The sequence below is a fragment of the Theropithecus gelada genome, chromosome 1 (assembly GCF_003255815.1).
Source record: "Theropithecus gelada isolate Dixy chromosome 1, Tgel_1.0, whole genome shotgun sequence".
NCBI classification, from domain to species: domain Eukaryota; kingdom Metazoa; phylum Chordata; class Mammalia; order Primates; family Cercopithecidae; genus Theropithecus; species Theropithecus gelada.
Genome location: NC_037668.1, coordinates 198138048 through 198162523, shown reverse-complemented (window position 1 = coordinate 198162523; position 24476 = coordinate 198138048). Strand labels below are relative to the sequence as shown.

General features: G+C 38.1%; 1 protein-coding gene across 6 annotated transcripts in view; it reads left to right on the top strand.

Annotated features, from left to right (window-relative positions):
* The window catches only part of POU2F1 (POU class 2 homeobox 1), a 197004-nt gene that overhangs the window by 119134 nt on the left and 53394 nt on the right, over nucleotides 1-24476 (top strand). For all 6 annotated transcript variants that reach the window (XM_025382351.1, XM_025382341.1, XM_025382348.1 and 3 more), the window contains 3 exons: nucleotides 16793-16893; nucleotides 21416-21469; nucleotides 23195-23314. In XM_025382351.1, the coding sequence (XP_025238136.1) occupies nucleotides 16793-16893; nucleotides 21416-21469; nucleotides 23195-23314 (275 nt within the window). The remainder of the gene's footprint in view (nucleotides 1-16792; nucleotides 16894-21415; nucleotides 21470-23194; nucleotides 23315-24476) is intronic.

Here is a 24476-nt window from a genome sequence, read left to right as displayed (position 1 = left end):
TCATCAGTCCCCAACCTTTTTGGCCTCAGTGACTGGTTTCATAGAAGACAGTTTTTCCACGGACAGGGGATAGGGGATGGTGTGAGGGATGAAACTGTTTCACCTCACATCATCAGGCATTAGATTCTCATAAGGAGTGCACCACCTAGATCCTGCACATACACAGTTCACATCAAAGTTCACGTGCCTGTGAGAATCTAGTGCCACCACTGATCTGACGGGAGGCAGCGCTCAGGCAATAGCACTCGCTTGCCCACCACTCACCTCCTGCTGTGCAGCCTGTTCCTAGCAGGCCACAGACTGGCACTGGTCTTCAACCCAGGGGTTGGGGACCCCTGTTATAGATGATCTGTGTCATGAATTTTGATTATGCTTCTTACTTTTGTGGTGGCTTAGAATCTTTCTGTGGTTTTGTTTCTGTGGTAAGTGATTCTCTTTCGGGATTTCCATTATCCCAGATTCTTCCCATTTTATGGCTGCTCAAGATGGAAGAAACGCTCTTCACACGAACATGCTAAAAAATGAGTAGTAGCTAAGTTTTCCTAAAAGATCTTTTAGCTATTATTTATGTCCTGTGGTTGCTTGACTTTCTGTGAACTTCATTTGGAATTTGTCCTTGCTTATCAAGGTGATGTAGTGACGGGCACAGATATTGTCATTATTTCCTATAGGGTGTCTGAAATTTAGGCTATTGGTAATTTTGCCTCGACTGCCTTAAATTTACTTGTAAATAGAAATATGTGAATAATGTACTTTTCCTCTTTATTATGTAGGTTTAATTGAAGTATGATTTTCACTACACATTAAAATGTAGTATAGTACTGTCTAAAATATAACTGCTGGGTGATGAAAAATAGCCTTCACAAACTCATGTTCTAAAATCTCTCAGGCCCTCATTCAAGAAATTGTTAATCTTATTTTCATGTGCAGTTCCAACAGGGGTGCATTTCATAACAGATAATCAGCAGCCATTTATACAGATGAGGCTGGCTGCTCTAGGAAAGTAAGCCAATAGAGCAGAAACTCTCAGATTTATACCAGAACTGCGGAGTCTTTTATTATCTTTTTTAGATTGAGGTGAAATGCGTAACGTAAAATTAACTATTTTAAAATGAACAATTCAGTGGCATTTAGTGTCTTCACAGTGTTGTGCAGCTGCCACTGTGTCCAGTTCCAAAACATTTTCATCAACCCCAAAGGAAACCCTATACCCCTTAAGTAGTTGCTGTCCATTTTCCCCTCTCCCCAGCCCCTGACAACCACCAACCTATAGTTTGTCTCTATCAATTTACCTATTCTAGGTATTTCATATAAATGGAGTCATACGGTATGTGACCTTTTGTGTATGGGCTTCTTTAACTGAGTATAATGTTTTCAAGTTTCATACATGTGGGGCTGGGCGCAGTGGCTCAAACCTGTAATCCCAGCACTTTGGGAGGCTGAGACGGGTGGATCACGAGGTCAGGAGATCGAGACCATCCTGGCTAACACGGTGAAACCCCGTCTGTACTAAAAAATGCAAAAAACTAGCCGGGCGAGGTGGCGGGCGCCTGTAGTCCCAGCTACTCGGGAGGCTGAGGCCGGAGAATGGTGTGAACCCAGGAGGCAGAGCTTGCTGAGTTCCGGCCACTGCACTCCAGCCTGGGCGACAGAGTGAGACTCCGTCTCAAAAAAAAAAAAGAGAAAATGCACATAAGCAAACATAATTGTTTCTTTCAAAATAGGAGATGATTCAGTCATAAGTCTTATGTAATAGGCATAATAATTTTATCCAAAGCCATTTCTTATAAAGGTAAAACTGTTCATTCAAGGGAAGAGAAATTTCTGGATTGTAAACATGAACACATCAATCGGCTAAGATTTAAGAAAACAGCGGAATATTTTTATATTCATATTTCAAGTCGTCATTGCTTTGGAGTGATTAAAAATAAAGATTGTGTAGGGTTTCAGGTGAGTTTTGATTCACAAGAAAAGATTACATACACATCAAGTTAGATTAAGTTCCCAATAAGCCAATGATACTAAGTATTATTGGGAAGCAAAGTCATTTCAGAACAGGTGTACTATGCTTAATGTAGTTTCCCTTGCCCCCTGCAGGTAGGGTCATATCAGATCACAGAATAAAAAGAGCACCTTGCCTTTTTACATATTCAGGATTTTGGTCTCCATTGAGAATGAATCTTTTTTGTTCTTTTGTTGGAAATCGGCTATTTACAAATATTTTCCAGGGTTCCAGAAAATTCAGTTCTCTGCAGCCAACTTTCTTGTCTGAGACCTGTAGTAACAAATGTATTTCCATGCATTTAGCTAAAGAACCTGGGGAACTGACATTGCAAAAGACAGATTTTTTTCTTTTTAAAGTGTCATGATTTCCTTCAGATGCAGCTGGGTCCTGAACAGATGAGGCAGGAGAATTGCTTGAACCTGAGAGGTAGAGGTTGCAGTGAGCCAAGATCTTGCCACTGCACTTCAGCCTGGGCGACAGAGCAAGACTCCTCAAAAAAAAGAAAAAGAAAATGTATTATCTGTGTTAGGCTGGGCATGGTGGCTCACGCCTGTAATCCTAGCAATTTGGGAGGCCGAGGTGGGCGGATCACCTGAGGTCGGGAGTTCGAGACCAGCTTGACCAACATGGAGAAACCCCGTCTCTACTAAAAATACAAAATTAGCCAGGCATGGTGGTGCATGCCTGTAATCTCCGCTACTCGGGAGGCTGAGGCAGGAGAATCGCTTGAACCCAGGAGGCCAAGGTTGCAGTCAGCCGAGATCATGCCGTTGCACTCCAGCCTGGGCAACAAAAGCGAAACTCCGTCTCAAAAAACAAGTATTATCTGTGTTTTAATTTCTGGGCTCGAAGGGATTAATGTTGGCCAGGCATGGTGGCTCACACCTGTAATCCCAGCACTTTGGGAGGCTGAGGTGGGTGGATCATCTAAGGTCAGGACTTCTAGACCAGCCTGGCCAACATGGTGAAACCCCATCCCTACTAAAAATACAAAAAATTAGCCGGGTGTGGTGGCATGTGCCTGTAATCCCAGCTCCTCAGGAGAGACAGGAGAATCGCTTGAACCTGGGAGGCGGAGGTTGCAGTGAGCTGAAATTGTGCCACTGCACTCCATCTTGGGCAACAAGAACGAAACTGTGTCTCAAACAAAAAACAAAATTAGCTGGACATGGTGGCACATGCCTGTAATCTCAGCTACTTGGGAGGCTGAGGCAGGAGAATCACTTGAACCTGGGAGGCGGAGGTTGCAGTGAGCCGAGATCGCGCCACTGCACTCCAGCCTGGTCAACAAGAACAAAACACCGTCTTAAAAAAAAAGAAAAGAAACTATTAATGTTATATCTTAAGTAATAATTAAACATCCTAAGAAAAACTAGATTTTATAGGAGTTAAGATTTGGGAATTATTATTTATAGTTAGGCTGGCCCTTAAAGTCTTCTTGAAGAAAGTAGATTCCAGGCTGGATGTTGCATAATGACTTGGACTTTCATAGCTAGAGAGGAGGGTGAAGGATATCTGCATTTTCATCCTATTTGAGGGTTTCACCTTAGTTTTCTCCCTGACTCGACTCTCCTCCCTCCCACCTCTTCTTTTCTCCTTCTTTCCCTAATGTGTTATGTTTCCTCTCTCATTTATACATTTTAAAATTAATGTTCATAGGATATAGATTTCCATTGTCATTTGTGGAGAAATGACAACAGGAATAAGATAAAGGAGAGGACTGTCCTCCCACTGTAAAAATAAGTGCACACCTGGGCAGAATTCAAACAGCAGAAATGTGTCTCTTTTAAGAGACTGGAGAGACACATCGCTGTGGAGATGACACTGAAGGATAGATTGAAAGGATGCCCATTTGAGGAAAATTTTAGCAATAAAAATTTAAACTGTTATCACAACTTAATGGTAATACTCATCATGGTACAGAATTTGAAAAATACAGAATAATGTATTCACTATTAACATTTTGATGCATTTCCTGTTTGCAGACATTTTTTGACAGAGTTCTCCTTTATAAAATGTAGTATTTCTTGTGGGCTATAAAATTTGATTTGATTCTTTTTTAAAAACTTTATTTTAATGTAAAAGAGATATAGTTGAAGTAGCTAGCTGTGAGGTAGATACCAAAGGCCCAGAATTCTACTACTTTATCATCTTATGTCCCCTTATGAGCCTGATCATGGCCTCAATTACTGATTTATCACTTAGTTAATATTTGTGAATGAGCATTGAATTGGAGTCCTTGGTCATTGGATGGTTTAGTAGAAAGAGCAGTTGGGAGAGAGCTGGGGGCAGGGTTGCTAGACAGATCCATGGAAGGTTTGGAATTTCAGTCTGAGCTCCATTACTACCCAGCTTGGTTATTTCAGTGGAAGTCTTTCTGTATATTAGAAAAAATTTCTTATATGTAAAACAAGGAGCTTGGTTAGTTCTTTTTAATGTCCCTTTCAGCTTTACCATTTCCAAAATATGAAATAAATAGAATCATATGGATGTACCCTTTGAATCTGACTGCTTTTACTTAGTATAGTGGGCTTGAGATTCATATTCATCTGTGTCATGTGTACTTTAGCTCAATTTTATTTCTTCCCTCACTCCCAAAAAATATTGAGGAAGTATCAAATGTGTTTTCATAGTAAGAAGGTTTAGATTATTGCTTTTGGGTTAGAGAGATGGGAAACATGAAAGAAAGTAGCATTTGAGCTGAGCACTGAAAGACATTTAAATGCCTGAATCCTGTGCAAAGCTGAGTAATATGAACTGTTCATGAAGGGAAGAAACCTTTGCCTATTTGACCCTTGACTGCTGGCTATGAAGAGAGAAACAGAACTTTCTGGGAGATGAGGACTCTCCAATGCTTGAAGTTAATAATAAATCCAGCTGTCTCTCAACTGGGTCTTCCCTGTCACTGGTGCTAACCTTGGATTCACCTCTAATTTATTCCCTGTCACATTTTTCATTGCATATTTCCAGTCTTTTTTATTTCTGTTTTGCTCTTTCGTTTTCTGAAAATATCTGCCTTTTGATTACTGAAAAAATTGTAGTTGTCTGAGTTGAGCCTCAACACCTCCCTCTTCAATACTTTACATTTTTCTGTTTTTACCTACCTTCTCCTTTTCTTTTGCATCTAACAAAGAAATATCTCTCTTTCCCCCCACCACCTCCATTATTTGAATTGTAGTCTTCTCATACCTTTCAGGTTCCTGCCCTATCTTTTAACCTGCTATTGTTCTTACCTCTTCAGCATATCCCTTCCCACAGACTCTTTCAGTCTTTAAGTTTGCTCAGGTTTCATCAGCCTCCAGTCTTTCCTTCCACCGTGTCTACTCCTTTGAATTATCATCCTCACACTGTCCCACCAATACCTGACTTATGAAAGAAACGATCCTCACTCACCACCTTGGCTTCATTATTTCCTGCTTTTGCCTTTATTTCTTGCAATCTGGATGTGTACCTAAAATTTTGTTGCATGGGTTTTTTATTGTTGATTCTTTTACGATTTTATGCAAAAGTAATTGTAAAAACTTGTATGTAAACATGAATGTAGTGTTTAAGCACTCATATCTACCACTGTGGCCATAAGGTAGAATGTTACCGTTCCTCAGAAAGCTTCTATAGGCCCACCCTGAGCATATTCCATTCTTCTGCACAAAAATAACCACCATCCTGAAGTTAGCATTAATGGTGACGTTGCTTTTCACTCAAAATATTTTTCCATCTACATATTTATCCTCAAATAACACATTACTTAGATTTGCCTGTTTCCATAATGTAAATTGAATTACACTGTACCATGGATATTTTATTACTGGTTTCTTTTGCTCAACGTTATGTGTTTGAGATTCATCCATGTTAGTACATATGCCTTATAATTGATTTTCACTTGATATAATATCCCATTGTATACATTAGAGTGTTTCTGTTTATTCCGTTGTTGATGGACATTTGGGTTATTTCTAGGCTTTTGCTATTACAAATAATACGGCTGTAAATGACTTTGTACTTATCTCTTGATACATATATGTGAAAAAGTCCCCAGAGTATTTTATTTATTCTTATTATTTATTTATTTTTTTTTTTTTGACAGAATCTCACTCTGTCACCCAGGCTGGAGTGCAGTGGCGTGATCTCAGCTCACTGCAACCTCTGCCTCGCGAGTTCAAGCAATTCTCCTGCCTCAGTCTCCCTAGTAGCTGGGATTTCAGGCACCCTCCACGACGCTTGGCTAATTTTTATATTTTTAGTAAAGACAGGGTTTCACCATGTTGGCCAGGCTGGTCTCAAACTCCTGACCTGATCTGCCCGTCTCCATCTCCCAAAGTGCTGGGATTACAGACGTGAGCCACTGCACCTAGAGTATTTTCTTAGTAGTGTTATTGCTGAACTTGTTCTAATGTTACTTAGTACTGCCAGCCAGTTTTCCAAAGCATTTGTACTGTTTTACACTGCTACTAATAGCGGCTGGGATTAACCAACTTTGCAATTTTAGCCAGTTTATCAGGTATAAAATGGTATCTAATTGGGGTTTTAATTTGCATTTCCATAGTTTCCAAGCAGATTTAACATCTTTTTCTGTGTTTATGGGCCATCTGTGTTTCTTCTTTGTTAAATTCCTATTCATTTATTTTGCCTGTTTTTTCTATTGAGTTGACTTTTTCTTATTGACTCAGAGGAGTTCTTTGTGTATTCTCATTACTAATCCTTTGTTGTTTGTATGGATTGTAAATATTTTCTTTTTTTAATTCACTTTATGTAGCCCTTTGATGAGCTTTTAATTTTAAAGTAAATTTATGTGTTTTCATCTTTTGGTTCTTGATAAAGAAATTCTTCACTTTCCCAAGGTTAGAATGATATTCTTTTATGTTATCTTCTAAGAATGTTACAGTTTCGCATTTCACATTTTGGCTTTCAATCCTTCTGAAATTTTGTTTTTTTTTTTTAGTACAGTGTAATGTGTCTAGTTTTTTTTTTTGTTTTTTGTTTTTCAAATAGATACCCAGCTACCCCTTTGTTGAAAACTCCACCTTTCCTCATTGACCTGTCATGTTTCATCCTTTCCTCACCTCTGTCATGTTTCAAGTGTTCATAGGTGTGTGTACCTCTGTCTCTAGACTCTCTGCACTGGTATATGTGTTGATCCCTACACTAATACCACCCTGCCCCAATTATTATTGCTCTGTAAATGTTAATATCTTGATGATTCACGTCTACATGTTTTAAAGAACATCTTGGCCCCATGCCATTCTATGTAAATTTTAGAATCAACTTGTTAAGTTCTACCCCTCCACTCCAAAAAAAAAAGACAGAGAGAAAACAATTTCTTGAGATTTTGATGTGAAGTTACTTTGAATCCATAGATAAGTTTAGGGAGAACTGACATTTTTACAATATTCAGCTGGCATCTGTCTATACAACTGGCATACTATAGTAACTGCACATTTTTAATTACTGGTTTTTTTTCACTATGTTTCTCAAGCTGGTGTCAAACTCCTGGCCTTAAGCGATCCTCCCACCTCTCAAATCTCTGGGATTATAAGTGTGAGCCTCCATGCCCAGCCATGTCTTTGTTTTTAAATAAAGTTTTATAATTTTCTGTCTATGGAACTTGCTATATTTTGATAGATTTATTTTCAGGACTTTATGTCTTTTAAGTGTTTATAAATAAAATCTTTAAAAATTGTTTTCATTTGGAATATACAAAGACAATTTTGTTATTATTATTTTTTGAGACAGAGTCTCACTTTATTGCCCACACTGGAGTGCAGTGGCAGGATCACAGCTCACTGCAGCCTCGACTTCCCACAGCTCAGGTGATCTTCCCACCTCAGCCTTCTAAGTAGCTTGGACTATTGATGCATCCCACTATGCCTAGCTAACTTTTTTTTTTTTTTTTTTTTGGTAGAGACAGGGTTTCACCATGTTGCCCCAGGCTGGTCTCCGAATCCTGGGCTCAAGGGCTCTGCCCACCTTGGCTCACGCCTGCTGGGATTACAGGTGTGAGCCACCCCGCCCAGCCACAAAGGCAATTTTAAAGTAGATTTTGTGTGCTGCAGCCTCATTAAACTCTCTTATTCTAATGATAAATTATTAGATTCCTTAGACTATTCTGTACACACAGTCAAATCACCTGGAAAGGGTTTTATTTTGGTTTTTCCCACTCAGATGTTTCCTTTTTTGTCTTGTTTTGCTGGATAGGCCTTAAAGTATGATAGACGTAGTAGTAGTGTTACCAGTGGCAAATATCCAAGTTTTACAGCATCAAATGTATTACTGTAGAAGGTATTTGAGTTACTGGTGGCAAATATGTACGGGTCTGCAGCAACTTCAATTCTTGCCTCCTCAGAAGAAAGAATTCGATTGAGGGCGTAAGGCAGAAGAAGAGACCAAGGCGAGTTTCAGAGCATGAGTGGAAGTTTATTTAAAAAGGCTTTAGAACAGGAAAGAAAGGAAAGCACACTTAGAAGAGTCCCAAGCAGGCACCGAGGTCAAGTGCAGTGTTTAACCTTGATCCTGGGACTTTATAGGCTGGCCCCTTTCCCATGGTTCTTCCCTTGAGATGGGCTGTGTAGTGCTCTCCTTACCCTTGGGAGGTGAGCATGCACAATGTGTTTAGGAAGGTGTAGGCATGCCTGTCTGAGGCTTTCTTCCCTTTTCTGGTGGTGTGCCCCCAGAAGGTCATACTCCGCCATTTTGTCTTTTAATGCACATGCCCAAGAAATTCTCCCTGGTGCCTGCCTTCAGTTACCACTTTAGTGCAACAAGTGTGGACCATTAGGAAATGGCCTCTCCCTGAAGCCAGCTGCCAATTTATCACTTAGAGAGGCAATATGAAAACTGCCAGACCATCACCCGACATTCTTAGTGGGTGGGGGAAGAGCCCTCTGCCCTGCTCATGCCTGTCTACCTATTGTAACAATAACTGGCCCCCTTATCTTGTTCTCAATCTTAAAGGAAATGCTTTTAATTTTTCACCATAAACTATGATGTTTATTTATTTATTTTAATGCTTATTCTTTATCAAGTTAAAGAAACATATTCCTATGCCAAGATTGCCCCTTCCCCCTCCCCCGCCCCTCCCCACTTCTTTTTGAGACAGGGTCTCACTTTGTTCCCCAGGCAGGAGTGCAGTGGCATGAGGTGGGCTCACTGTGGCCTCAACCTTCTGGGTTCAAGCAATCCTCCGACCTCAGCCCAAGTTGCTGGGACTACAGGTGTGTACCACCACGCCTGGCTGATTTTTGTATTTGGTAAAGATGGGGTTTCGTCACGTCGCCCAGGCTTGTCTCAAACTCCAGAGCTCAAATAATCCACCTGCCTCAGTCTCCCAAAATACTAGGATTACAGGCGTGAAGCAGCGCACCCAGTCCCAATGCCAAGAATTTTTATCATAAGTGGATATTGAATTTATCTAAGGGCTTTATGCATCTTTTGAGATTTCTATGTGATTCCCCCCCTTCCCCGCCCTTTATTGAACTTGATGAATCCTATTAATTTTTTGTTTGTTTGTTTTGAGACGGAGTCTTACTCTGTCTCCAGGCTGGAGTGCAATCGTGCTATCTCGGCTCACTGCAACCTCTGCTTCCTGGGTTCAAGTAATTCCCCTGCCTCCTCAGCCTCCTGAGTAGCTGGGACTACAGGCGCGCGCCACTACACCCAACTACTTTTTGTATTTTTAGTAGACATGGGATTTCACCACGTTGGCCAGGATGGTCTCGATCTCTTGACCGCGTGATCCTCCCGTCTCGGCCTCCCAAAGTGCTGGGATTACAGGCATGAGCCACCGCACCTGACCTAATTGATCTTTTTTCTTTTTTTGTTGCCCAGGCTGGAGTGCAATGGCGCGATCTCGGCTCACTGCAACCTCTGCCCCCCATGTTCAAGTGATTCTCCTACCTCAGACTCCCTAGATCTACCTTAGCCATAATATTTTATCTTAGTAGATTAGGTTTGCTATTATTATTTAGTGTTTTTTCATATACGTTTATGAATGAAACTGGCTTGTATTTATATTTTTCACACTTTATCAGGTTATGGTATCAAGGTTATACTGGTCTCAAAATGAGTTAGAAGTGTTTCTGGTTTTGTTGTTCTCTGGAAACGTTTGTGGAAGATTGGAATTATTCTTTGAATTTTTGGAAGCACTTGGGTAAAATCAACAAGGCTTTTTATTCTCTTCTTGGGAAGATTTTTACTTACCTACTAATTCAGTTTCCTTAAATGCTGTGAGACTCTACGGATTTTCTGTTTCTTCTTGAGTCAGTCTTGATAAGTTATATTTTCTATAGAGTTATTCATTTTTAAGTTTTAATTTTATTGACATGAAATGCTTCACAATATATTCTTAATCTTTTTATTATCTGCAGCATTTTTTTCTCTGTTTTTTTTGAGACAGGTTCTGACTGTGCTGCTCAGGCTCATCTTGAACTCCTGGTGTCAAGCAATTCTCCTTGCTTCTGCCTCTCTAGAGTGCTGGAATACAGGCTTGAGCTACTGCACCTGACCTGCAATAGTTTTTGATAAGCCTTTTTTGTTACACTTAAATTATTTACTTGCTCCTTCTCTCTTGTGTTCTTGTTCCATCTTACCAGAAGTTTGTAAGTTACAATGTGACAGGATTCTTTTGAAAGAACCAAGTTGGTGTTTCTATTATGTGGAAGTTTTTTAATGGTATTCATTATTGGTCTTACCTTTATTATTACCTTTCCTCTATTTTCTTTGGATTTATTTCCCAGTGCTCTTATCCTTATCTTCTCTGTACCATTTAATAGTATTAAACCACTTCAACCTTGTAGCTTTCTCATCCCTGGCTCCTAAAACATGCTAGTCTTGGTTTTTTAAAAAAACTGGTTTTAGATGTAGGGGGTAAACGCACAGGTTTGTTACATGGGTATATTGCCTGATGCTGAGGTTTGGGATTTTAATGATTCTGTCACCCAAGTAGCAAACCTAGGACCTGTAGGTATTTTTTTAGCCCTTGCCTTCTCCTTCCCTTCCCAGTTTTGGAATCCCTAGTGTCTGTTTCCATCTTTGTATCTTACGTGTTTAACTCCCACTTAAAGGTGAGAATATGTGGTATTTGGTTTTCTGTTCCTGTGTTAATTCACTTAATGGCCTCCGGCTGCATCCGTATTACTGCATGGATTTTGTTCGTTTATGGCTGCACAGTATTCCATGGTGCATATGTACCATATTTTCTTTATCCAATCCACTGTTTTGGGCACCTGGGTAATGCAGGTGTCTTTTGGGTAGAACGATTTATTTTTCTTTAGGTATATATCCAGTAATGGGATTGCTAGGTCGAATGGTAGTGCTGTTTTTAATTCTTTGAGAAGTTGCCAAACTGCTGTCCACAAGGACTGAACTGATTTGCATTCCCACCAACAGTGTGTATGTGGTTTTTTTTTTTCAGCCTTGTCAACATTTGTGGGTTTTTTTTTTCTTTTACTTTTTAATAATAGTCTGCCTAGTATGAGATGGTATCTCATTGTTACTTTGATTTGCATTTCTGATGATTAGTGATGTTGAGCATTTTTTCATGTTTGTTGACTGCTTGTATGTATTCTTTTGAGACATCTCTTCTTTTGCCACGTGTCTGTCTTTGCCTGCTTTTTAATGAAGTTTTTTTTTTTTTTCTTGTTGATTTAAGTTCCTTATAGATTTTGGATATTAGTCCGTTTTTGGATGCATAGTTTGCTAATATTTTCTCCTATTCTGGAGGTTGTTTATTCTGTTGATAGTTTCTTTTGATAGTTGGTTTTGGCCCCCAGTGTACCTATCTCCTCAGTCCTGTCTCTTTAGTTTAATTAAATCCCAATTGTCCATTTTTATTTTTGTTGCATTTGCTTTTGAGTACTTAGTCATAAATTCTTTGCTTAGGCCAATGTTTACAAGAGTATCTCCTAGGTTTTCTTCTAGGGTTTTTATAGTTTGAGGTCTTACATGGAAGTATTTAATCCATCTTGAGTTAATTTTTGTATGTAATGAGAGGTAGGGGTCCAGTTTCATTCTTCTGCATGTGGTTAGCCAGTTTTCCCAGCACCATTATAGGGTGCCTGTTTCCCATTGTTTATTTTTGTTGACTGTGTCAAGGATCAATTGGGTGTAGGTGTGGGGCTTTATTTTAGAGGTCTTTACTCTGTTATATTGGTCTGTGATTCTATTTTTGTACCCATACCATGCTGTTTCATTACAGTAGCCTTGTAGTATAGCTTGAAGTCAGGTAATGTGATACTTCTGGCTTTATTCTTTTTTGCTTAGGATTGCCTTGGCTATTCAGGCTCTTTTAGGTTCTATATGAATTTTAGAATAGTTTCTTTCTAATTATGTAAAAAAAATTATGTTGGTAGTTTGATAAGACTAGTGTTGAATCTGTAGATTGCTTTGGGCAGTATAGACATTTTAATGGTACTGATTTTTCCAACCCTTGCACATGGAATTATTTTCTATTTGTTTGTGTTGTCTGTGATTTCTTTTAACAGTGTTTTTATGTAGTTCTCATAGATATCTTTCACCTCCTTGGTTAGATGTATTCCTAGCTGTTTTTATTTTATTTTATTTTATTTTATTTTATTTTTATTTTTATTTTTATTTTAATGACTGTTGTAAATGGGATTGTATTCTTGATTTGGTTTTCAACTTGAACATTATTGATATATAGGAATGCTACTGATTTTTGTACATTGATTTTGTATCCTGAGTCCGCTGAAGTCATTTATCAGGTCTAGGAGTCTTTGAGCACAATCTTTAGATAATTTTACTTCCGCTTTTCCTGTTTAGATGCTGTTTATTTGTTTCTCTTGCCTGATTGCTCTGGCAAGGACTTCCAGTAGTATGTTGAATAGCAGTGGTGAGAGTGGACATCCTTGCCTTGTTCTTAGGGGAAGTGCTTTCAACTTTTGACTGTTTCATATGATATTGGCTATGAGTTTATCATAGATGGCTCTTATTATTTTGAGGTATGTTCCTTCAATGCCTAGTTTATTAGGAGTTTTTATTATACAGGGATGTTGGATTTTATTGAACACTTTTTTCTGGTTCTATTGTGATGATCATATGGTTTTTATTTTCATTCTGTTTACGTAGTTAATCACGTACTGATTTGTATATGTTGAACCACCCTAGCATCCCTGGAATAAAGCCCCTTGATCATGAGGAATTGACTTTTTGATGTACTGCTGGATTTGGATTACTAGTATTTTGTTGAGGATTTTTGCATCTATGTTCATCAGGGATGTTGGCCTGTAGTTTTCTATTTTTGTTGTATCATTGCCAGATTTAGGTATCAAGATGATGCTGGTTTCATAGAATAAGTTAGGGAGGAGTTCCTCCTACTTGATTTTTGGGGGATAGTTTCAGTAAAATTGGTACCAGCTCTTCTTTGTACAGCTGGTAAAATTTGACTGTGAATCTATCTGGTCCAGGGATTTTTTGGTTAAGTTTTTTGTTACTAATTTCGTTTAACTCGTTACTGATCTGTTCAGGATTTCTGTAAACACGTGAGTCTTGAAGGGTTTTTTTCTACTTTTCTAACTCCTCCTTCTGTTTCTCTGTGTCTTCACATCTCCTAATATAGGTGCTCCTATTATGTCTCCTAATGTAGAGTGCTCCTTTTCTCCCAGGCACACAAAACCAAGTGCTATTTGGTTTTGGCCCCCAATGTACCTACCTCCACATTTCTATCTCATACTTAACTTCCAATTGGGGTATGTGTGTGTATCTGTTTCTCTCTCCTTTCCTTTTAGTTCAGTTTAGGTCTTTATGTTTTACAAGAATAATTTCCATGTAATAACTACTTTCTTCTACTCCTCACCTCCCAATGGAGCCTCAGTTGCTACAGTAAAAGAGGTTAACCTGCCTTAGCACCTTAAATTCCTCTATTTATCTGAGTAGTTGTCTAAGTATTCTTTTTACCTTACTACCTTTGAATACTGTTTCGTGTTCTGTTATGAGGTGGTAAGTCCAGTGTGGCCACAATGGGAGACATAAGAAAAGCTCAGAAAAACAAAGTTTATTATACTCACAGGTCCTAGAGACAGGAGGCACAGCGCACCATGCAGGGCCACGTGGGGGAAGACACCAGAGTGGTGAGGGGGCAGAATATAGGAGTGAGTGGAAGGTTTAGGCCACTACCTTTCCTGGGGTTTTTAAGGGGAATAGTTAGGCTGTCACCTTTTTGCAGTGGCATGATCGTAGCTGGTTGCAGCCTCGAACTCCTGGGCTCAAAGGATCCTTCCTGCCTCAGCCTCTGAGTAGCTGGAATTAGAGGGGAAAGCCACCCACTGGCTCTAGGCCACTACCTTTGTTGGAGTTTCTGTGGGAAAGTCAGGACAGAGTAAGCAGTTTAGGATTGGCTAACTTCAATAATTTTGGAGGGCTTTGGGACCACCTAGGGGTGGTCTCTAGTTGCCTGGTACCTGGCCCTAGGATGAAGGCAGAATATTGCCTCTAGAGTCTGATTGAGGAAATTTGGCTCTAGATTGGTTAGTTTGTGTATCAAAGACATGCTCCTGGCTGGGCCCTTTGCTGTCTCCAAGAATTGACTAAACCTGGGAGGGGCAGTCTCTCCCCAGCCAGAAAGGTTTTTATGATGTCAAAATATCATTTATTAAAAATGTAAGAACATTTTACAATACAAAGACCATGCCTTCAGCTCATCCTCCCCCCAGAGGCAGAACCAGGGCACTTAAATACTATTACCAGTAGACCATTGTACCAGGGATACTAGACATCAGTCTCTCTGTATTATTTAGTGCTTTGTGACTTATAAGCAGCTTTGATAGCATTTTTATGCAACTTGAAAGTGGAACCAATATACAGAATTTCCACAGACTCCATGAGAGTGAAATATTTGGTTCTCGAAGACCTCCTATTAGTACTGTGTTAATCTTTTAAGTGCTTGTCTCTGTTTTTCAAAATCTCATATTCTTTTAGCCTTGTTGATTTATTTAATATATCTTGAGCATGTTTCTCTAATGGTGAACAGTCTCTTTTTCCTCCAGTTTTATTGAGGTATGATTGACAAAATAATACAATGCCGTACTATCTTAAAATCTCCGCAAAGGTACTGATAATCCTGCATAGGGATAGAGATAGCAACTAATGACAAACGCACAACTTTAAAATAGTGAAACTTCTACGTGTAGCTTATGGAAGTGACTCTACTTGACTAGAATGTCGTCGTGGAAAAAAATAAGAAAAAATAAAGGAGGTGACTCTAATTACATTTTATTTTCATGCAAGTTTTCAATTACTTGACACAAGCCTGCACTCAATTTTACTAACTATGTATGTCTAAGTAGTTCTATAGTTTTCTATTTGTGGAAGACTTTAGGAAAAAATAGAAGAAGCGATTTTATGAATTTTTAGAAAGTGAAATATTTATACATATCTTTTATAATTATCTCAAGGAAACAAATAGGGCTCTGGTTCATGTGCTATACCTAATGATTCATTCTTATTTAAGTAATACATCTGCCAGAAATTAGGGTGTGTATATTGGCAGACGTTAGCACTGTCTTAGAAACACTGCTGTAAGGTTCTAACTTTGTGCTCTTCTGACTGGTCTGCTCTGGATTTGTGTGCACACACAGGTGTAAGCATGGGAAGATGGGGTATTTGAGTGGTAGGAAATGGAAGTGTAGAACCATATCCATGGTCTAGACAATTCTTACAGATTCCTGTGGTCTGTTATATTTTATTCAGTACATGATGTTCTGACTTTTTCCAAATAATAACCAGATATAGTAATTTGAAAACAATGTATTATAATACCTTAGAAAATATTTCTGGGTGTTAGGGTGGCCTATCTTTCCATAAATTAGCCCTATTCTAATATCAGATCACAGCAAAAGTGGTTAAAAAGCGCTCGCATAACATTTTTATTTTCTTTCTTTCTTTCTTTTTTTTTTTTTTTTTTTTTTTGAGACAAGTTGTACCTCTGTCACCCAGGCTGGAGTGCAGTGGCGTGATCTTGGCTCACTGCAACCTCCGTCTTCTGGGCTCAAGCCATTCTCGCTCGGCCTCCAGAGTAGCTGGGACTTCAGGCACGCACCACCACACACCTGGCTGATATTTTATAGAGACGGGGTTTCACCATGCCGCCCAGGCTGGTCTCGAACTCATAAGCTCAAGCCATCTACCCACCTCGGCCTCCCAAAGTGCTGGGATTACAGGCATGAGCCATCACACCCAGCCTCGCATAACGTTTTGAAAAATATAATTATAGCAGGGCCCTTGCTAATGAGATACATGCAGCAATCTGTTGTTTAGGATTAAAGGAATTAGTACAGCTATTGTTTTCTTTATGCTTATCATGGAAAAGGTTGCTTTTTGCCATCAGATTGCTATTCATTAAAGTGTTTGGAGTTAATAATAAGTCTTTCTTGCTCTTGGCAAAGTCACCAGTGAATTTCTTCTGTCTAGCCACATATCAAGTAAGCTGAAAATAGAAGAGAGCCTCAGGGTCTCTTTGAACTCTGTTCCTATGCTAGCTGCTCCGGTCACTGCATTCACATCTGAATTTTCACACACCATCTTATGATTGTAATTTATTATTTATATTTTTGTTTCTGTTTCTTAAGCTTATCAGTGTTTGTGTACTTGTCATGCAGTCCTGCTTTTAGAAGATAAACCATTTTACTGTGTTTCCTTTCTTTTGAATCCCTTCTCCTTGGAGGTATTTAGGAAAGTACTTATGTAAAATAGGTGCCTGATGAATGTTGGTAACTGAAATCTAGTGCTTTATTTCATTTATTTCTTTTAATAGTTGTAATTATTTTGCTTGCTTTCTAGGCACACAAACCAATGGTCTGGACTTTCAGAAGCAGCCTGTGCCTGTAGGAGGAGCAATCTCAACAGCCCAGGCACAGGCTTTCCTTGGACATCTCCATCAGGTAGGAATGTTCTGCTCAACCATCAGTGAGAGTGAAAGATAGAGGCATAAAATACTGGGGCCTGAGGAAGTTATTTCAGAATGTGGAACCTTTTAACTTATTTAAAGCCTAGTGCTAATTATGTGTAATTGTGTCATTCTATTTGGTTAGTATGAAATCCTATAGTTTAGTTGAGTGTAGAGTCATTGACTCCACAGGTGTGTGGGAAGCAAAGGAATTCCTTGTTGTGAATGGAATGTGTATAGTAACTGGTTTGCTGTTTTTGTAAGTGGGTATCTGTGGCGGCTGCCTGATGGTAGAAATTATCAAAATCATCCAAAAAGATGTAGCTACCATTGCCTGAGACCTGCTGTAAAAGGCTCTGAGCTGCAAGCTCATTTCTGTCCTCTAAAACAGTTCCAGACCATGACAGTTGATTTGGGCAACTACTCAGAGGCTTTTGCTTGACTATGACCCCCGCCCCCTAGTTTGAGGTTCAAAAGACTCTGCCTCAACTTTGTTAGCCTGTGTCACAACATTTTTTTCCCTGGGTCTAAAACAGACCATGAATTCTGTTCATTCATGTTTTAGCTATAATGTAGAGGGAACGGGAATAAAAAAAACAAACACTGGTACTCAATAGTTTTGGGATATGGAAGCTGATTAAAAATGGGAAACAGTGAAAACAGTTGGGAGCTAGACTATCAGAGTATCTCAACCCCTTGACTCATGTTCACAATTATATATTAGAGCAATATTTTGGTGGTCTACATGTGTTGATAGTGATGGTGCTAGTGATGATGCCTAATGATGGTGATGGTAGTGATTCAGTGAAAAATCCGTATGGACATAAGACCTCCCAGGTTACATATTAACATATTAAGTTACTGAGCACTGAATATATACATCTTACTAAAGTCTTTTCATCAAAATATGTCATCAGACCACCTAAACTATAAAAGAAATTCTTCTACTTGAAAACGGGTAAAATCCTGGAAAGCTGTTCTAAAGCCCATTTATTTGTTCACAGACTCAAAGGGATATCCTGTAGGCAGCAGTTATCATCTTCTATTAGAGTGAGGCCTAATGGAACACTTTTGCTCAGGCACATAGCTTTGTTTGTATCTTTGAAATGGAAAAACTTTGACATTAACTTTCAGATAAAATATTAAGATAAATCAACATCTAAAATGGATTTTAAAATATTTTAAATATATCCTAGAAGAAAAAAATGTTTTCATGTTGATTTTTTTTCTAAGAACATATTCAAGCCTCCACTAATTTTTCTGGGTTCCTAAGAGGAATAGCATTTTTGACAGAATTTAATCAATTATTTGGACCTAGTAAGCATCTTTATCTGGCTTAAATATGTGATGGTCCAAATGTATTAAAGACTCCCTGAGGGCGCACAGATGATGTGCAGTTTTCTCCCCACTGGGTCCAAATTCCGAGATGATTGCAACTCTCCCTGTACCAGCTCCGGGACCTCTAGATCTGGCCACTGATTACCAAAGTCATAGACCCTTCAATACCACCCAGACCACAGGACTGCAAACCAAAGAATTTTACTTGAAATTGCGACACCATTAAATCTCCCATCAAGACACGAGTCCTTGCATCTGATTAGATACATAATTAACAGTGTGACACTTGCCTTCTATTTCCAGCTCCCTTATTGAGAGAATTAGCACCTTGAACCTTTCCTTACCATAATTATAATATACATACACAAAATAGATGGTTTTAGGTCTGTTGCCCCATTGACTATAAGTTCCATAAAAATGGAAACCTTTTGTTGTTTACCTGTGTCCCAGCATTTACCAAAGAACCCCATGATACAACAGGTGTTCAGTAATTATTTGTTGAATAAATTCATAGATGACTAAATGGTCAAGTATGAGACTACTGAGGAAGAAATGATTAGCTTAACCTGTACAGTCTAAGACATTTCTCTCAGGGTGATTTTTGAGCTGAGTCTTGAAGGGTGTTAGAAACTAGCTAAATGGAGTTGGTAAAGGAATGCTCTCTCTTTATTTTTAACTTCCTATTTTTAAAAAGCTTTCAAATCTATAAGAGTTACAACAATAGAACAGTGTTCATCTGAAAGCCCTTCCCCTAGAATCACCAATTGTTACTATTTTACCGTATTTGCTTTATACCATATGTGTATATGTATGTACTTACACAAATTTTTTTTGAGATGAGGTCTTATTATGTTGCCCAGGTTGATCTCCAACTCCTGAGCTCAAGTGATCTTCCTGCCTCCTATACAACTATGATTATAGGCGTATACCATGGCACTGAGCCAAAAAAAATTTTTTTTGCTAACTCCTTTGAAAGTTGCAGACATTGTAACCATTTACTTCTAAATACTTCAGCATGTTTTTCATAAAAACAGCATTCTCTTATAAAACTACAGTGCAAATTTCAAATTCCAGAAACTTAACATTGATGCGATATCATTTTCCAATATTGGCCCATATTTATATACTTCCTGCCCACAATCCAGTCCATACTTTGCATTTAGCTGTCATGTCTGTTAAGTCTCTTTAATCCAGAACAATTCCTCAGCATGTCTTTGTCTTTCATGATATTGGCATTTTTGAAGAATAGAGGCCAGCTGTTTTATAGAATGCCCCTTTAACTTGAATGTGTTTGATTGTTCCCTCAATGGCTGAATTCAAGTTACGCATTTTTGAAAGGAATACAAGAGAAGTGATGCTGAGTCCCCCTCGGTGCATTCAGAAGCCATATCATATTGCTTTGTCCCATTATTGTGATATTAAGTTTGATTATTTTATTAAGGTAGTGTTGATCAGATTTGTCCACTGTAAATACGTTTTTTTGCCTCCTGGTAGGTAATACTCTGTGAGGCAGTACTTTAAAGACTGTATAAATATCCCGTTCCTCAACAAACTTTTACCCTGAAACATAATAAGTAAAAACCACATAAAATTTTTATCTTCTTCAAATCTTTGTACCTGAAGCTCTTTCCTTGGGCTCTTTGACTTCTTAGCCTTTAGGCCTTAAACATATTATCTCTTCAGGTAGGCCTCTCCTGATTACACTGTATTTTAAATGTGTTCTACATATGTCTTCAGATTTGGGTTTTTTTTGTTTTTGTGTTCGAGGGTTCTCATCTACTAACAGGACTAGCAGTTTCAAATAAAGGACATAGTAGTCAATGCATTTTAGCTCTTAACTCTTTACTGAGCTCCATACCAACATTTATATTTAATCTCAGGACATCTTGATGCTATGTGGTATATACAAAATGAAACTCATTATCTTCCCTGTCCCTGTTAGTGGTACTGACATTTTCCATTTGCCCAGATTTGAACCCTGGAATAATGTATGACTCTCTTCTTTTCATCTAAATCCAGGCAGGATCCTTATGTAGTACATTGCAGAGACTTGCATGTTTCCTACTTTTTATTCCCACTGCCACCATTCTAGTTTAGTTTTCCATTTATTCTAGCCTAGTTTATATTCTCTTTCTCCCTTCTCAGTCTTTCTTTGTTTCAGGACAGCAGTATACACCAGTTATTTTGTAGTGTTTCTCAGTTTGGGTTTGTCTGATTTTCATCGTGATTAGATTCAGATTCTATACTTTTGTTAGGAATGCAGCATAAGCAATGCTGTATTCCTCTCAGTGCATCATAGCAGAAGGCATGTGTCTCCTTCCTGATGACTCTTGTTTGTGCTCACTTGATTATTTGTCTGCCAGGTTTCTCCAATGAAAAGACACTATTTTACCCTTTGTAAGTATTAAGTATCATTGGAGACATAGTTGAGAATATGTAAATATCCTGTTACTCCTCAGATTTCTCACCCATCAGTTATCCATTGATGACTCTGCGTAAATCATAGTTCTTATCATAGTTGCCAAATGATGGTTTTCTAATTCCATGTGTATCCTTATTTTCACATAACCATGATTTGAACTTCCTGAATGTATGAAATGTTTTGACAGACATTTATGTGTGGTTTATAGGATAGATTTCTTATTTCGGCTAAGAGTTTTAAGTTATGATTATAAATGTTTTAAGGACTGGGCTGTGTGGGTGTGTAAATATATTTCTACTCTGGTGTATACATGGGACATTTGAAATTAAAATAAGTAGCTGGTTCTGATTGTTTCTAATAATAAATAATGTATATAGATAGCTTATTATATGTTCTTTAACACAATGTGGACGATTAATTAAATTTTAAGAATCTAAGCATTCTATGAATACAAACAGAATGTTATATAAGGAACATTCAATACAAGTGTGGCATGGCTGACAGTGTTCATTTAGTGTGGGAAAACGTCTTCAAAAAAAGATTAACAGCATTTTTCTGTGGGACCAGTGGGAGTGGGGTAGGGTGGGTTGAGAAGGGACTTAGCTTGTTCATAAAGTTTTAACTCAGTAAGACAGACCTCTTTGTCTTCTCAGTTCTAGCTCGGTGACACATAGTAGACTTAAAATATTTAGTGATGACAACCCCTTGTGATGAATGTCAACAGTATTAAACTAGAATTTCCCCTGATTACTTATAGGTCCAACTCGCTGGAACAAGTTTACAGGCTGCTGCTCAGTCTTTAAATGTACAGGTAAACTGGGACCTGGGATTATGGATCAATCTTTTATTTATTTTTTCTTAAATTTTTCTAATTTTCTATAGTGAGCATATATTTTATAATAGAAAATGCTTAGAAGTATTACCTTTTTAAAATTAGTGAATCTCGTGAAGATTCAAATAATGATACTTATTACCATTAATGAAAATCAGTTTTATATTCTGCTACTGTGCATGAACGAGAGATGGACAGGAAAAGTCTGCTTTCCAAGTTTTATGTGTAAGTTCAGTAAAAATGTTTCTAAGTTATACTGCTATAACACATACCTAAACACACAGCCTGAAAGTTCTCTTAAATGCCAGTTTGTTTCCAAAAGGCTTGTTATTTATCATTTTTGATGTCTTAGGGAGACCTTATAGGGCAGAGGAAAGAACACTGGACTGTTCACAAAAGTGTTCACAAAAACAGTTTGACCAGGTTTGCATTCTCATTCTGCCACTGACTAGCTGTGTGACCTTTGGCAAGTCACATAACCTCCTTGGGTTCAGTTTTTCTCATCTGTACTTAAGTGGGGACATTTATAAGATTGCCAGGGTTCCTCTCCACCCTAAAATGTTAGGTTTCTAATAATTGTAATTAAACCTGTTCATAGATATTGGTGGACAGACAGTCAAAATGTTAAAACAAATCTGGCCACTTTCCTTCTTTGAACCATATGGCAAAACATACAAAGTTCAAGTGTTAGGCAGTGCTCTCTAACATTTCTATCAACCTGCTGGTTCCTTTCATTATAGTGTTTAGGTAACTAGCAGTCAAGAGAGAAAGACAGTATTATGGAAGATTGATTTCAGTGTTGCTAATGACTAAAGACCTTGGGTTGAGCATTTCATGAAACCCAGTTGAATATGGACCTAGTAACACGTGGGAACAAGGAGAGAAAAGAAAAAGAGATAATATGACCTTACTTTCTGAGGGAGAGGAGGCGGAAAATTGCCTTGGTTGCCATGGTAAACTTTCATCCCTTAGAGAGATGTTGGCAAACAGGCTGTATCTCCAGTGCAGAATGTTTACAGTCCTGCACTGTAATTATCTCTCAATGACTGGCAGAATTAATCAGAGCATTTATGTTAATTAGCCTTGCTGCAGTCCCTAAAACAGGTGGTGGGAAATATGCAAATCTATGCAGAATTTTAATGCTTTGCATAACCAGTTTTAATTACCATAAAATTTTCTCTTCGTGCCCCTCTCTCTTGACTGCAGCATTTTCTTTCTGAGCTTGTGTGTTAGTTGATGGGAGTTGCTAGATTTACCGTTCTGTAAAATATTAGGTGGAAAGTTCTGTGGATCAAGCGATCATTCTCTGAGGTGGTATATGGAGAAGTTTCAGACTGACCACCAGGTGTGTTAAAATATTGGTATGGAAGGTCTAATGTAGAGGTGAATTGAAAATGTGTTCTTCCCTTTACCCCCTATTTCTAGAGTTGAGGAACTGGGGGCTATGAAAAATAATCTATAAATTGGTGGGGGATGACTATTTATTTTTAAAAATTATAGTAGCAGTTTTGCTGGCATTGAAATTAAAAGTCTAAAAACTTAGTATATGAAACTAGGAAGATACAAAGAAAAGAAAGGAGGTAAACCAGAACTCATGACTGAGTAAGTCCATGGTTTAAAGGATTCCTAAAAGATGGGGTTTTAAGTACATTTCTTTTAATCAACTATTTGCAATCTTTTATTTCCTACCCCACTCCACCTCAGTCTAAATCTAATGAAGACTCGGGGGATTCACAGCAGCCAAGCCAGCCTTCCCAGCAGCCTTCAGTGCAGGCAGCCATTCCCCAGACCCAGCTTATGCTAGCTGGAGGACAGATAACTGGGGTAAGTGTTCACTGAGAGAATTATAATAAACTTTTTCTGTGTCAGAACTGCCATTGGCCAATATCTGATTAGAATTTTTCACCATAGCTGGCAGTAACATGGCTATGCCTGGCACTATTGTGTCTTTAAGGAACTTCCTACACTGTACGTAGCTCTGAAAAAGGAATTATCTTTGTCATAAGTTTTCAGGATATCTTTTGTTAGAATTGTGGATGCTCTGGATAAATTACAACTTTATTAAACCCCCGTTTCAGGTGTTGCTTCATCTTGCAATGGAGTAATTATCATATAGTTGAGATCATTACACTGAAAATGGCAGTTGTCCATTTGGCGTTAAGACATCACTGCAGGGTAGAAGTTAAAGAATGGATTAGTACCTGCAAAAGAAAAACTTTTTTCTTTAAGTTACTGTGTAATGGTCTAAAATAAAACATGTGGCTTCATATCCTAACTCTGCAACTTACCGTGTGCCTAATTACTTCATTTTCCTCTACCTCAGTTTTCCTTCTGTTAAATGGAGATACTAATAATACCCATCTTACATTATGTTGTGAAGATTGGAGATAATACTATAAAGCTTATAGAACAGTGCTTTGCATGTAGCATTCAACAAATGTTGTTTATTTTTATTCTTGATCTTAGCCAAAAGGCTGAGGTCTGTCATTTATTTTTTATTGTTAATAAATTGACCTGTGTGACTATATTAAGCTTTTAAGTTTTCAGCTGTCTTTTCTCTAAGGCACCATTCAAAATATTTTTCCAATGTTGAAAATTTGTGTATTAAATTATCTTTGTGGGGATTGGTTTAGGGCAATAGTAAGGAATAGTTATTATTCAATTCACATCGCATTAACTCCCAATAATTTTCTGGGGTTTTTTTTCTGTTTCTTTTTTTTTTTTTTTTCTTCCAGTTATGTATTTTGTCAGTGGACAACTGTTTTAAGAACTGTTGCAAAATTGTTTACAAAAATCCCATCAGTAGAGATGTATGTATGTATATATATTATATAAAAATTAAAAATATATCTATACTTTATATATACACATATCCCTTAAAGGATTTTGAGTTTTTGAATGGTTTGGTTTTGAGCCTTATGTTTCTAATGCACAAATTGTGTTTGATTCTTTTAGAGGAGGTTGTGGCACTAAGTGACTGTACATA